The sequence below is a fragment of the Cyrtonyx montezumae genome, unplaced genomic scaffold, assembly GCF_038088225.1.
Source record: "Cyrtonyx montezumae isolate F1298 unplaced genomic scaffold, pur_monq_1.0 scaffold_26, whole genome shotgun sequence".
Taxonomy (NCBI): domain Eukaryota; kingdom Metazoa; phylum Chordata; class Aves; order Galliformes; family Odontophoridae; genus Cyrtonyx; species Cyrtonyx montezumae.
The window spans coordinates 3,991,115-4,006,397 of NW_027072003.1; the positions used below are offsets into that span (position 1 = coordinate 3,991,115).

The 15,283-nt window shown below is 55.0% G+C and overlaps 1 protein-coding gene across 1 annotated transcript; it reads left to right on the forward strand.

Moving 5' to 3' along the window:
* Window positions 1–204: 204 nt before the first annotated feature.
* Window positions 205–13,374, forward strand: BLACAT1 (BLACAT1 overlapping LEMD1 locus). Its single transcript, XM_065740501.1, has 3 exons — window positions 205–265; window positions 12,813–13,022; window positions 13,124–13,374. Exon 2 carries the CDS (start codon window positions 12,835–12,837, stop codon window positions 12,934–12,936), a length of 102 nt encoding a protein of 33 aa, XP_065596573.1. The 5' UTR covers window positions 205–265; window positions 12,813–12,834; the 3' UTR covers window positions 12,937–13,022; window positions 13,124–13,374.
* The last annotated feature ends 1,909 nt before the right edge of the window (window positions 13,375–15,283 follow it).

Consider the following 15,283-nt stretch of genomic DNA (forward strand, 5'->3'; position numbering starts at 1 on the left):
GAGGCCGCTGCCCACCGCCCCTCCCGCCCGCGCCACACACAGGCACACGATTCCCGACAATTAGGAGGACACCTATTCAGCACCGCTCCTGTGGCTTTTGTTCCTGCTCTGCTCCGCCGGCAAAACGCTCTCCCCCTCCGCGCGGCCGCGTTAAGTTCCTCTCCGTAATCGCCTCCAAAGCGAAAAGTCCTGAAAATAGAGGAGGAAAAGAGAGAGGAAAACAAAACAAAACAAAACAAAAGAAAAAAAAAAAAAGAGGAAGAAAGTAAGGAGGCTTTTCTCTCTTTCTCTCTTTGTTCGGAGCGTTGCGTGGTGGGGTTGTGTGGGGGGAGAGGTGGAGTGCACCGGTGCACCCACACCTGCATGCAGCAGTGCCCGAGGAGCGGAGCTGCAAAGCTTCACCTTCTGCATCTGTTTGCAGTGTGTGTGTGTGTGCAGAGGGATGTAAATATTGATGCTGCAGCCAATAGACGGCATTTGCTTGCAGTGGTTGTGTTCTCGGGGACGGGATGCGATTAGCTGGAAAAAATAAAAAGGAAAGGATGTCGATTCTCTTTGTTTTAGGGAAGAACCATCAGCAACTGGTGAGAATTCATCGGGATATGAGTGTCTGTGAAGGTTACGTGTAGACGTGTGGATTCACCTGGCTTATACTGGCACAGTTTGCATGCAGTGCCTCAGCGTAGAGCAGAATCAGCTGAGGAGCCCTTTAAGTGCTGGATTTCAGCACGAGGAGTGCACTTGTGTGAATGCTCCTGCACACGTTGGTGTGCAAGCACGCCAAGTTTTTTAGCTCACACCATGCAGGTGAAAGTGAGGGGGGGAGGGGAGGGGGTAGGACTGTGTGTGTGTGTGCACACAGAGCTTCTGCAGCTCGCAGTGTGTGTGAAATCCGTGCAAGGAGCTCCTGCTCGTGAGCAAAGGGAACGATCCAGTGTGCACAGAACTGCACCGGAGAGCAAAGAGTGGATTTGTGAGGATAAAGAGCTGGGTGTTGGTGTGTGATGTGGGGAGATCAGAGCTCCGGGATGGAACGGCGCTGGAGAAATCCTTCCTCGGGTTGGGAAGTTGATGAGGTAATCCCGAGCAAAGATAAGGGAAGTGGTGCATGCATGAACCTGAAGGGAGCGGTGATGTCAGCAAGGGGGAAGGAAATCAATGACTGCCAGGTAGGAATAGCCTTGATTTCGGTGTGGTTTGATCCCTGCTGTTATTTCAGCCGTGCAAAGGGACAGCGGTGGGGTCCTGGGGGGGTTGGGGGGGGGGGGTGACACGGTGTGGAGAAGCTGAATTGTCCCCAGTGGTTTTGGTATGGGTAGTGCAGAGACTGTGTGTGTGTGAGTGTGGCAGTGTGTGTGTGTGCAACGCCCATCTGGGCTGAGATAGCCCATTAAGGAGAATAACCATTTTTCTCTGCTGGAAGCACAGGCGATGGGGAGGAGAGGGGTGGGCTGGGGACCATGGGGACCTTGGGATGTCCCCTTCTGGTTTCTAGGAGGGAGCAGCTGGTGTCCAGCAGGGAGAGAGAAGGAGGAGAGGTCTCCAAGGTGGAGGAGGGATGCTTTCTCTGTCAGGATTTGTCCTCATGCTAATAGGTGGCACACTGTGTCACGGGTCCCTGATGAGTTGTCAGCAGAACATGACAAATCACTGGGAACAGCAGACAACAGCAGACAAAACACAAATTCCTCCCGTCTGCATCACCTTAGGTGTGACACGGCTCAGTTTTTCACATGGTTGGGGATGATCCCGCTGAGAAATGAGGTGGGGATGCTCCATTGAGGGGTGCCCCTTCCCTGAGTGCTACCCCACCAAATCTGGGTGCAAATATTGGTGAAATAGGGTACAAAGGGCTGCCCAGCAGCACGTCACGTTCCCAGCTGCTGCCCACATGCAGCTGGTGATGGGAGCAGCACCCTGGGCAGGCTTCAGCTCCTCTCACTAGCATCACTGCAGAAGGAGGGGCTGGGGTGCAGGGCCCCTTTGGGTGCTGGCGGCTGTGTCCTGCCCAGGGGTTGGGTCAGAGCTCAGAGCATGCCACAGACTGCTGCACCCTCTCGTCCCCTGCCTGAGAAAGAGCACTTTTCTCATCAGCCCTGAGTGCTCCTGCAACTCCAGACAGATCCTCCCTGGCTGCTGCAGCATCTCCTGCCTTGCAGCCCAGACTTAATTACAGCTGGGACCGCGGGAGCTGAACTGGCTGTGACCAGGAATGTGCTAAAGGGTCCGGGAGGATCTTGTTAGTGAGTGACTTACCTGGATTCCTGAGCTGTGTTTGCCCTCTCCTAATGGGCTCCGTGGCAGTTTGCAGGAACAGATCTGGGTCATTATCTCGTTCCTTCCCTCTCTGCCTTTCTCGCTCCTCTACTTGAAGGTAAAGCTGGAGCAAACACCTGCACTGTGTGCGTGGGGCTGAGCTGTGGGGTTGGGGGTCAGCAGGGTTTGTATGGACACAGCGTGATGGTTTTGGGCTCCAAGGGCTGGAGGTGCTTCTCCTGGACTGCTCAGTTCAGGGGCAGGTCCTGTTCTGAGGACCCATGTGATGGTTTGCAGGGCATGAAGACATTGAGGGGTGAAGTCAAACCACAGATAATGCGAGAAACAAAATTGTTTGGGGTCAGCAGGCATTTTGTTTCACCCATTCATGGCATTTTCAGTCACCTGAAATGTGTTGTTTTGGGTTTGTTTGGTTTTGTTTTGGTGAAAGCAGAGGAGAGCTGAAAGTGGCACTCCATTCCGAATGGAAAAGTAGGAGAGTGAGCTTGCAACTCCCCAGGGTTGGTTTTGCACCTGAAGCCCATTTGCACAAACTGGCTGGATTTGCAAAATATTCCTCCTGGCTCAGAGCTGTGTGTTCCTGTGCAAACACTGATGCTCCCCAAAGCCACCCCAGGTGCCAGTGGAGCAAGCAGTGCTCTGGGATGCTGCTGCTGCACCGATGGGTGGTTTTGCTGCAAGGTTCCCTGAGTTAATGGAAAACGAGACCTTGGATCCATGGGCAGAGGATGACCCATCCCATGGGTTGCCAGCACATGAGGGAGAGCTTGCAGAGGCAGACAGAGCAACACTGTGGGCACGGAGCGAGTTGCAAGGGTAGCTAGAAAATGAAGAGTCACTTGAGTCTCCTTTTCCCCACGTTGATGTTTCTATAGGAATCAAAAAGTCCAGCTGTAATGACTTGGAGGACACAGCAATGCACGCTGAAGGCTGCAAAATGACACTGTTACAATGACAAATATTCTCCAAATACCCAATCCATAATCTGGGCACCTTATAAATGTGATTTAGTAGATCTAATCTTGCTGTGCTGGAGCCAGTTGTCAAGACAGCTTGGAAATGGATCTCTGCCCAACTCTGCCCAACTTTGACTGCTCCCCAAGTTACAGTTATAATAGTTAAAGACCTAAAGCTACACAGGAACTTGGTCCTACACACCCTAGAGGCAGTGTAGGGCTGGGGGGGGGAGGGGTTGAAGGCTTCAGGTGGTCCCAAAAGAAAAGTTGGTTGCTCCTGGTTGGGATGCTATGGACCCCTACAGGTGAACTTGGCTTGGCCCCTCTGTTTTTGAGCATTGGTCCATCCATCCATCCATTTCTCCATCCATCTCTCCATCCATCCCACTGTTTCATAACCAGCTGTGTGCTACAGCAGCAGGACAGGGCAGCCCCAGCTCTGTGTCTGTCTCAGCTCTCCGTGCACCTCGTGCTGGAATTTTGGGTACTCTCCCTTTGGGCACTGGACAGCCCCAGAGGTGATGCCCACATGCAGCTCTCTGAGTGCTGATGGCATCTGCCAGGCACAAGGCTTTCTGCAAACAACACAAAATGGGGCTCTGGAAGGGGATAACCCATTCCCATTCTGCTGGGAATAGCACTCCAGTGCTTCTGGGATGATGTACAGGCAGCACCCCGCTGCCCCCCAGGACCCAACCAGGCTGAGCCCAGAGTTGCCCCCAGCTCCACGGGGAGCTCAGAGGTCACTTGCTGGAAGCAGCAAAGCACCACAAGGTGATTCTCCAAGGTATCTGATGCCTTTCTGAGGCTTTCCTAAGGGATCCTGGGCGGGGGGAGGGGGTACACGGAGCAATCCAGCAGTGCTCGCAGAGCTTTGCAGGTGCCGTGTTTTTAGGGCAGCTGTGATGGGATGAAGGCTGAGAGCCCCCAACCTGCTCCAAGGGCCCCACCTCCATCCTGCAGCGGCCGGGACAAACAGCACGGGGGAGGCTTTGAGCGTATCCAAGATACAGCGGATTTGGGCACCTTGTCAAATGTTCTCATTGTCAGACCCTTGTCCAGACGCCAGTAAAACCCTCTGGGAAATTCCCCCCTCCACCCAGCTCACCGGCTTTAATTACAGGAGAGGAATGCGAGGTGCGGAGCGCTACTCCCACCACCTCCGTGCCATGCCTGTGCCCCACACAGCCGGGAAGGGGGAACCTGGGGGGCACAGGGGGTGTATGGAGGAAGAGCTGGGATGCCCCCAGGGTGAGGAGCGGGGGAGGCAGGTCCGTCCCCCCCCCCCCCCCCCCCCCCCCGTCCCGCTCTGGCAGCAGTACCCGAGCAGCAGGACATGAGTAATATCTATCCCACTGGGGGAGTTAGATCAAAGGCACTGAAGTAGATACAAGAGGTTTCTGCTTCACAGACCAGAGAGGCTGCCGTTCAATAGCGCCTTTGTTACCGGCTCTGCAGAGCAGGGGATGGAGAAATACCTGACCCCCCAACCCCCCCCCCCCACCCCCCCAGCTCGTGGCCCCTCGGTGCACAACCATTCCAAGTATGTGCCCGTGCAGTGAGGCTCAACGGGGACGTGGGGATGGGGCGTTGGGGACAGGCGTGAGCCCCTGGAGCTGGGAGTACTGGGGATGTTTCCCTGGGCACGGAGCATCCTTGTGGTGCCTGAGTGCTGCTGGGGGACGGGGTGATGCCATCCTCATCCCCATGCCCCGTTGGTGCGGTGTTGTTCTCTTGGAGAGGATGCTGCGCTGCCAAAGGTGAGGTCAGCCCCGGGGAGGGGGGGGTGTGGGCAGGTGCTGGGTCACCCTGAGGGCTGCCTGGCTCCTCTGGGTCCTGTGGGGTTGTGTGGGGCTGGTGGGGCATGTGCTCTCAATGGTGGGGAGAGAAAGGTGGAGCTGCAGATGCCCGGAGCTGGGTGCCACAGCAGAGCTGTGTCTTAAAGAGACCTTAAGCTTGGCTTGACATTCACCTCCCAACCCTGCAACGTGTGAGGCTCTGGGAAATGGGGGCTGCATCCTCAGTGCACCCCCAGAAACAGCTCAGAGGTGGAGGAGGGAACAGAGGTGGGTGCGGGGCACCCAGCACCCATGGGTGCTTCCCCTGCACATGGGCACCACGTGGGGCTCAGGACCCTTCCACCCGTGGCACAAGGGGCTGGGAACTGAGACTGGCCACATGACAAGGTGTGCACACAGCCACCTTCTCTTCCTGGTGTTGGTATATGAGGGTTCAGGGAGGAAAAGTCTTGGGAAGTGCCACTTCAGAGCTACCCCTGTGCTTCCTAAGTTTGGTTTGCAGGTCACTGCTGTCCCAAACTGCAACGTGCAGAACCCTTCTCAATTCCAAACCTGCTGGCTGTGTAGATTTGGAAACACTGATTTTCCCAAGGATTCTGGCTAAGGCAACAAGAAAGGGAATTTCCTGGGTTCCACGGCAGAGCTGACCTCATCAGCTGCTGGCAGTTAGCAGTCCTGACGACCAAGCCCAAGGCAGAGGGAGAGGATAAAGGCAGGGCCTGTGCACTTTGTAGGTATGACCTGTGCAGGTTGGGTGATGGTGGAGGGGCTTCACTTGGGTGTGGGGGCAGTGCAGAGGCTTCTCCTTAAGAATAAAGGGAACAAATGGGGTCTGGGTCTTGAAGGAGCTGCTAGTTGCAGCACCTTGTCCTGAGCTGCCTCTGGGTACGTGCAGGGAGGGATGAGGCTCCTGAAGGCAGTGGGGGAAGGCGCTGCAGGAGGTGGCTGTGCAGCCAGGGCTCTCTGTAGCCCTTTGTCTCCCCGACAAAGACAGGTCTGTTCGCTCCCTCTGCACCGTGCATCCACTTGCTGTGCTGCCAGGTGAGCCAGCTCCGGTTCCCTGTTCTGCTGCAAAGGCCTCGGGGTCAGGTTTCCCAAACAGCCCTGGGACGTGGTGCAGCTGCACCCCGAGCTCCTGGCTGCAGCAGGGCTGTGCCTGCAGACCGCTGCTCCTCTCTTCAAAGGGGCACCTGAGCTGCAGGTGTTTGGCTGCAATGCTCCATCACCAACCACACTGTGTGACTCGAGGTTTGTGTGGGGCGAAGAGCAGCCCAGAAAGGGGGAACACCCAGTGCTTAGCAAAGGAGATAAGGTATGGCTACGTCCGGGGTGCTGGCAAAGTGAAGATAAACCTTTTCACTTTCTGCTCCTTGGACACGTTGCTCTTGATTGAGGCTATCCCCACAATTGCTGCTCGTTGAGGTGTAAGGAGCAGAGAAGGCACAGTGCTGCACCCCAGGGCGCTGCTGAGGGATGGGGTGGGCTCTCCTGCCCCAACCCATGGTCTGGAGCATCACAGCAGTGTTGAGAGCTGCCGTGGGGGGTTCCCATCCTTTTGCAGCCCTGTGCTTGGGCAACAGGTTGTGTTCCAGATGATCGTGGGGAGACAACAGCTTAGACAGGGCCTTACTTAGTTGTTGTTTTGTTTTGTTTTGTTTTTACTCCTCTTTTTCCTTTTCTTTCCCCAAAGACTGCTGGCTTATCCTCGGTAAGCCCTCTGCTGTGGTCTATGGCTTTTTATTCCTATGTGATTGCTTTTCCTAACTCATGTAGGGCGAAAAGCCATGGGCTACACAGGGGAGGGACTCCACCTTCCAGGCACCTCCGCCAACCACACGGACTCCTGATCCCTTTTTAATCACCCATATTTATTTGGTAACAAATACCGAGTGAAAGGGGGCATTGAAGCCTTGCGGGGCCTTAGCAAGACGGATGGGGCAGGGGGTGTTGAGCAGAGGGGCAGACAAAGGGGATGGGGATGGTGGGGGGCACGGCCTTTCAGGCGCCTCCGTCCCCATTCAGCACTAAGAGGGAGCAGCCTTTCTTTGCAGCAAGCTTTTCTCACGCGGTTCAAAGCATCCCCACCTGCAGCCCCTGAGGAACAAAAGTGGCGGGCGGAGAGCTGGGGGCATTTCCAAGGGGTGATGGGCATGGCTGCCAGGTGATGGCAGGAGCCCTTTCTCTGCTGTTGTCTGATGGGGGGGGTTGCAGATGGCTGAGAGAAAACCTGCCACCTCCATCCTGTCGTGCTGGGGAGGCTGCGGAGCCTGGAGATGAATGGGTTGTGCCACGTTGCACCCGTCCCTGCAGCCCCATGGGTGTCGAGCTGAGCATGTGAGAGAGGCACAGATCCCATGTGGATGGGGCAGTGCTGAGTGCAAGAGGAGGATGATGCCACCAAGCAATGGCAGAGAGTCAACATCACCTCTCTGTGCAGGAAGAGAGGGATTTTCAGTTCTTTGTTTGGTTGTGTTATTCCCCCCCTCCCCTCTGCTTCCTGAGCTTTGAGTCATTAGGTGTCAGGCTTTCAAGTTGAGTTCACCGGCTTGGAATGCATCTTTAAAAAATAATAGTCATTGAAAAAATTGAAAGCTGAGATTTGCTGTAATCCCATGACTCAAGGAGGTGTGGAAGAGAGAGAATCATGAAATCCCATGAGCTCTGACAATGGAAGCATGAGAACTGGCACGGCTGTGCCACATACATCCCCAAAACTAAACGCCATCAGTCAAAATGAAAAGAATCAAGCCAACCTCGCTGGGCTGTTTTAATTATTTTTTAATGAGGAGTCGCTCATTCAGAAAATTCACCCGTCACCATGGCCACCATTCACACCCGGTGGGGATGCACCCCGGGTTGGATGTGCATGACTCCCATGTGTGCACCCAGGCTGGGAGCTGGGGATGCTGCTGCCGTGACGGAGGGAAGAGCAGACAGCAGTGAACCATCAGCTTGGGAACATCCTTTTTGTTGCAACTCTGTGTGTTGCAGTGGGGAAATAGCAAGGAAAACTGTGATCCCCCATGTTTTGGGCTTTGCCCTGGGGGTGTGGAGCCTGCAAACCCAGCACTAGGGATGTGGTGCTGGGGATAGACTCATTTCTAAGCGTCGATGGCTTCCAAGCATTGAGGGGCACAGAGGGAACTGAGCACCCACCCCGGAGCAGCAGCAACAGCCCCCATGGGTATTTTGGTGGCTGCTGTGCAAAGCAGCTCAGATCAGGCTTATCAGCAGCGTGTCTGTTGGATGCTGCCCCTGAGACTTGCTCTCGCTCCCCTTTATGCTATTGATTTTTCTTTTAGCAAGGCAGGCATTAAGCAGGGGGAGAAATGGAGGGAGTGTGAGCAGCCCTGTGCCGTGGTGTGTCTGTATGTGCTGGAGTGTGTGTGTGGGGGGGTGGGGGGAGGGAGAGGTGCTTCTTGGGGCACCTGGTGCTCAGCAGCCAGGGCTGGTGGTGACTGCCTGCTGGATCTCCTTCTCCTTTGCCCTTGTTTGTGCAGATCCAGTGCACAAAGGCTTGAGGAGCAAGGTTTGGCTTCTGCTTTTCCATCTGTTTGATCCTCAGAGGGATATCTGAGTGGGGTGTGCAGGAGGTGGCGGGAGGGGGGGGACACGACATGTTCAGGACAAGTGTTTCTCTGCAAACTGTGCTGTGCAAGAAGCCCTGGCAGGGAGCCCTGGCTGGGCTCCATCGTGCAGATGTTGCCAGCACCAGGTGAGCTCTCAGCTCGACCAGAGTGCAGCCCCTGTGTCCCCAGTGACCACCACATCCCTGTTGGCTGCAGCAGTCCCACAGAGTCAGGGATTTTGGAGTTCAGCGCTCCCATTTGGGTCCGCTGCAATCCCAGCTCAGATCACATCCTCCCTTCGCTGTGCGGATCAGCTCTGGAGAGCACCAAGCAGCAAAGCAAAGCCTCTCTGTGCTGTGCTTATGAAACATTCATGGCGTTAAATAAAACAGGAGAGAGGGTTGGCATCCTCCGAGCATCTCAGAGAACAGAGGTGCACTCCTCTTTTTCGAAAGGTGTTGAGCAAAATTCCACCCCTGCTCGGGAGAAGAAAGCTGGAGGAGCAGCTGCAGGTTCTCCTTCACCAGCAAAGAACACTGCTGGAGCCTTCCTGAGCTCCCAGGAGTGAGCATGCAGAGCAGGACGGGTCGCTAATTACAGATAATAACTGCTGCTTAGAGTCAGGTATCTGCTGTCCTCCCTGGGCAAGGCTGGGGCTTGTTCTGTGCTGCCCCACGGGGAGAACAACTGCAGCTGTGTGTCACAGTGCTGAGCCTGGGGCTGCAGCGTTGTCCTGGCTGTCCCTCCTCGTGTCACCAGCTCCAGTTTGGCTCCAGGCATGGCAGGGCCACCTGGCTCGTGCCCAGGCCCCAGTGTAAAGCTGTGCTGGGAGCAGATTCTCACTGGATCACCCAGCCCTGAGGATGCCAATCCCAAGAGATAACCCAACAGAAGTGCCAACGATTAATGTTTTAATTACACCCAGATGATAATGAACCAAAAAGCTGTTGTTTTGTCATCAGGGCCACGATGCATCCTGCTCTTGGATGTCCCATAGAGGACGGTGCTCGGAGCAGGGGGTTAAGGAGCCCAGCCTGGATGTGCACTGCCAGGACACCTCTGGGCATGCCACAACCCATTCCTCCAGCAGCAGAGCTGCAATGTATTGCATCCATGCATGCTGCATCCATGAGGCTGCAGAAGGGCTCGATCTGTGCCTGGCTGCAAGTAGCAATGCTGCACTTCTGGGAAACCCTCCCCCCCTTTTGCTGGCAGAGACCTCGGGGAGATCCGCATGGGCAGTTCCCAAACGAGACAAAAAGAAGTGGATCTGTGCCTTGCTGGGAATTATTTATCCAGCTCTGCTCCGGGTGGGGAATTATGGATGTGCCGGCTGTGCCACGGGGCACCTTCCTCCTCCTGGCTGCTGGAAATGGATTATTTAGTAACTGTGAGGCCACCGGTGCTGAGTCAGCCCGCAGCTAATGAACACCCCGGCTGCCCATTTGGAATTTATTGCACCTATTAATTACAACCATTAGCTGCAGCCAGTGAAATTTTTATAATGAGGGCCCTTGCGACTTTGCCTTCCTAGCAGCAAATTAACTGTGTGGGGGGAAGAATCAATGGGATCAGCATACTTTACAGAAGCGATGTTTTAATTAGTGCTTCTCTGCAAACATGCCAAGCAACAGCCCCGGCCGTTCATTATCTCTCCTTAAAGGGACGGTGCTTCTTTTCTGGTCGGCTTCATCCCGTTGTTGGGTTTCCAGCTCATTAGGGAGGGCTGCTTTGAAGTTGGCTTTGTTTTAGGCCGGGCTGTGAGCGGTGTGATGCCCGTGGTTTGTGGAAAAGGGGAATGGGAGGGGGGGAAGCAATGCTAGGAAATGATGGCTTGGTGATAAAAACCAGTGGGGTGGATGCTGTGGCTGGGAGGAGCAGTGGGAGCATGGGGTCCTGTGCTCAGGAGGCAGAGTGATGCTCAGTGCAGCTCTGGGGTTGCAGCCCATGGGGTTTCTGCTCTCTGAAATCCCAATGAGGATTTGGGAGCTCCCAGCAGCAGAGGTGGACAGCCCAGCTGTGCTGAAAGGCGAAACAGAACGAGATCTCTGGGAAGTTCTCTACTTTTCATTACGAACCATTTAATTCCATTCAGTTCCTGAAGAAGAAAAAAAAACCCAAACAAACCAGAAAACGAAATAAAATAAAAGAGACCGATTTCCATTGCAAATGATCCCATTTTTCCAGGAAAACAGAAAACAAAAAAACCAACAAACCCCGATGCGCTGGCGGCTTTGAAATCCAGAGTTCAGAATGCAAAACTTGATGTCATTTTATTCCTGAGAGAGAAAACTTAACTGAGCACCAAAGCAGAGCAAAGCAGAGCTGGGGCAGAGTACGAGCCCAGTGCTGGGGTGAGAGGATGAAGCTCTGTCTCCCCGTGTGCACTCATCCCAATCCCTGCGTGGGGAGGAGGAGTGGGTGCACAGATGTTGGTGTGCTGTGAGCATCCCCTGGATGCAAAGCAAAGCAAAGCCCAGCCCGGGGAGCTAAGGGATAGGCTCTGTCCAGCTGCTTTGCAAAGACATTTTTTAGGGCTTGGGGAAAGTGACATTATTAAAGTGAGCATGCTGATTCCAGACAGCTCCCAATTCATCACCGTGACAGTGACAAACACGGCCTGGGGTGATGCAGTTGACTAAAGAGAATTCTTGAGCTTTACATTTTTAATGCTCCTCACATTTTCTCTGCTGCAGAGCGGAGTTTTATCCAAAGGATCTTCTCCCTTGAATAGAAAGGGCAGCACGGGGCCGTGAAGCATGCCCAGCCCTTGCAAATCAAGCAGGGTTTCTGTCATCGCTGCCCAAGCCAGTTCATTTATTTTTTTAATTATTCCTTGCTCCTTCAGGATCCTTTTTCCACCTTTTCAAGAAGAACAGGAGCTCCAGCCTCAGCTGGGCTGCCTCTATTCTCTGGGGCTCATTCATCATTGTCTGCTGCCTGAATGGGAGGCAGAGGGTCAGCCTGAAAAGCCTCAGCCTTACAAGCTCCTCTGGATCTATCAATAGATCCCTTCTGGGTGCGGGGGTCCTGCCAGCCCGACCGCCCAGGAGCTTTGTGTCTGCAGCGTGGGGACACGGGTGGCACGGGGACGTGGGTGGCACAGGGATGCAGCCTGCGCAGTCCCATTCACCTGCTGAATGGTGGACGTGGGGGTGTCGTGGGGAGCGTGGCACGAGCCGTGTGAGGGTCTGCTGGTGTGTGCAGATCCAGACTGAGCATCCCAACCCTGGGGATCCTCCATCCCCCTGGCAGAGGCTCTGCTCACACTGGAGCAGACCCACACAGCCCCTCTGCACCAGCCCTTCCCTCCCAGATCCCATTCTCGGGCTCCTAACAAAAAGCAGCAGCACAAAGAGAGGGGCAGGGACCCACCGCTATGCTGAGAGGCATTCAGAGCCAGAGAGAGACTCATTAAAGAGCCTGCTGTCGTTATTTGTGAGCTCCAGAGGTGTTTCATGTGGGGGCTGCTTGGCAGGTACCCGAATGGTTTGCAACAGCTGAGGAGGAGGCAGTGAGAGAAGCAGATTTTTGCTCCTTGCTCTCTGTGTGTCTGGATGCAAAAGTATCTCATATGCTGAGATTCCCACCTGGCTCTTCGTGCCCTTGGGTTGGGTTAAACTGTGGCCCTGTGCGTTATGTTCTCTGTGTGGGGCTGGAGAGGGACGTGGGGTTGCTGTGTGCTGGGCACAGCTTGCTGGGAGCTTCGCTGGGGCAGACGTAGGGCTGATCACCTGCAAGCTGTGCAAGTGCTACAAATGAAAGCAGGGAGGAGAGCAAGGTTTTGCTGCAGATTGCATTTCTGAGAGTTTGTGTCATTAATTTATATATATCTATTTAAAGCAGCATTTCATTTGCATAACCACATCTTGCAGCTGTTGGCCCATCGTTAGGGCTGTGCTTTGGGGCATCATTTTCTCTGAGTGAGGGGACACCACTCTCAGCTCTGCACCGCTGTGCCGTGCTGCTGGGGGGAAGGAGGACCCAGACTCCCTGTTTATGGAGGGGCTACAAGCCAACATTGGGCACTGCAAGCTGTCCCAATTGACCCCAGCTCTATATAGGGGCTGATGTTGGCTTTCATCCCATCGTTTTTCACCGGGTGTAGGGCAGAGAGATGTGGCAGTGGGAGGTTTTCTGCTTTGGGGATTTTAGGGACCTCTCTGCTCAGAGCTGCCCTGATTTCTCTCCATCTCCCTGTCCCCATCCAGGTTCCCTTGGGTGCTCCAGGTGATGCCCCAATTCACCTTCGCTTGCTTCTGCGGGCTGCATGGCTTCTGCAAGATGAAGAGGAAGAAGGAGGAACCCAGCACAGAGCAGGAGACAGCGGTGTGAGCAGCAGGAGTGGGATGCTGGAGCTGCTGGGGGCCACTGGCTGTCCCCTCTCCTGTCACCTCTGCAGGGATCTCTGCACTGCGGAGGTGGGATGGGGCAGGGGATGTCAGGGAGCTCAGCGTGGGGCTGACAGCTTCATCTGCCCTAATACACTCAGCCTGCAGCTCTGCTCATTTTGTCCCTACAGACATCTGCCTGGCCAGGAGGGAGCTGAAGCATGGGGGTACCCACACCAGGAGGCACCAGCCAATGTTGCAGACACTATTGGGGTGCTGCAGCCATCCTGCCACAGGCGTTGAGCCCTCTGCATCCCAACATCCACTGTTGGAGGATTCCCCACATCCCTACCCTCACCCCAGCACTGCTCTGCAGACAAACCCTAAAGGGGTTTCCAAAATCCAGGGCCAGACCTTGTCCTGCATGGAGTAATAATGCTGGGGAGGGGCTGCCTCAGGGTGGTAAGTGCTTTCACCGCTGCAGAGTTGGCTGAACATACAAGCAAGCTGTATTTTTAATTTGATTTATTTATTAAGCTTTTCTCAAGCACATGTCTGGGACTGCACGCAGCTATTCTCCATGTCTCAGCCACGCCTGGCCCCGTGGCTGCAGCACCAAGCACATCACCTGGCTCGTGCAGGGGACACAGCAGTGGTGGCACTCATTCCCGTGCCACTGAGCAACACAGTTCAGCAGGGCTGCTCCTGCTCCCACCGCCTTCATCTGGCACTGCATGGCTGTCCCTGAGGTTCCCTGGGTCCCCATTTCCCCTCCACCCTCTCTGTGCATCCTCCCTACCTATGGTTAAAGCCATACAGGAGCTCCCCACATTCTGTGCCTTTTGGGGGGTGTCCCACGGATGTCCCCCCCTAGCCAGCCCCTGGTGAAGGTCCCCACAGATTTGGGGACATTGCTGGGGCTGGCTGCAGCCTGCTTCCCTCTCCGCAAGTGCACACAGAATTTGAGATTCTCATTTCAGGCACTGGAGCCCTGGTGCTCCCATGGCCAAGAACTGAGAAAAGCAAGAGGGACAGCCCATAGGGGAGGGTAAAGACAGGGGGCAAGTCTCTGGAGCAGGGGGCAAGGACTTGAGCAGCCTGACACCCCCTGGGAGCTCCCACAGAGGAGGCTGAGCACACTTGGAGAGCAATTCCTCTCCCTGTTGTTAACCAGCTCAATCTTCCCTGTGCTCTCAGAGAGCATTTGCACAGGACAAGCAGAGCTGTAGCCACCAGTGACAGCTTTCCTTTGGAGATCTGTTGGCTCAGGCAACGCCCAGAACCAACACTGCAGGTATTTTATTTTCTCGTCCAAAGGACTGAGGATGAAAATTGGCCAGAAGCACCAAGAACACAAGGTGTAGGTGAGGAGCTCTAATTCCTCCCTGCTGCATGCCTGCAGCCTGGGCTGTGGTGGGAAGCAGCAGATGGATGTGAGCTGTGGGATGGCAGCAGTGCCTGGTCCATGTGCACCTACCCCAGGCTTGGGGGCACTTTGGGGTCATTTTGCCTCTCCCCTCTCTGAGCTCAGCTGATGTGAACTGGGTGATGCCTTGGTGGGGGTTTTCCCCAGTGGGGCTGCTCTGGGTTTGGGCAGAGCGATGGCCTTGTGTCCCTGTCCTTTGTCACCATGGAGCTCAGCAGATTTCAGCCTGGCATGCATGGATCAGTGGGAAACGCTGTGGTGAGTGCAGGCTGTAATGTGTCCTCTGGGAGCTCTGAGGCTGCAGCAGCCTTTTACTTTGCAGTGCACACAGAGACTCCGAGGGAAGCAGAAGCCACCAAGGTTAAATGCTGATGCACTCATGTTTGGGCTCAGCTGACGGTTCCCCACTCCTGGGGGGGACACAGTTGGTTCCCCCCCGTGATGATGAGTGATGATGACCCCTCTCAGAACTGTTTTAGCAGCAGGGTGAGATTTGGGAAGATGACAGGCAGCTTCGCTCAGTCAGGCCTTACAGAGGCTAAAATATAGCTGTGGGTTGGGGGGGGAGGTGGCCCAGTTCATTACCACATAACCCTCACTGCTAAACCTCTTTGACTGCAGATCCATCACCGTTTGGCAGCAAAGGATGTGCAGCTAACAGCTCGCTCTGTGTCCAGCTGGATGCACAGAGAGCATCCCTGCAAAGGAGCTCATGTATGGGGGGGTATGTGTGTGTGGGGGGGTGCTCCTGGGTGCTAAGAGGTGAGCTGGGAGCTCTGCTGGAAGCACTGTGCTCACGCTGTGCACTCACTGTACACAGTGCATGCACACTGCTCAGGAGCACACCACATCTGCACACTGTGCCTGCTCAGGCTGTCCCTGTGTCTCCAGTACTCCCATCTCCAGTGAATGAATGTAGGATGTA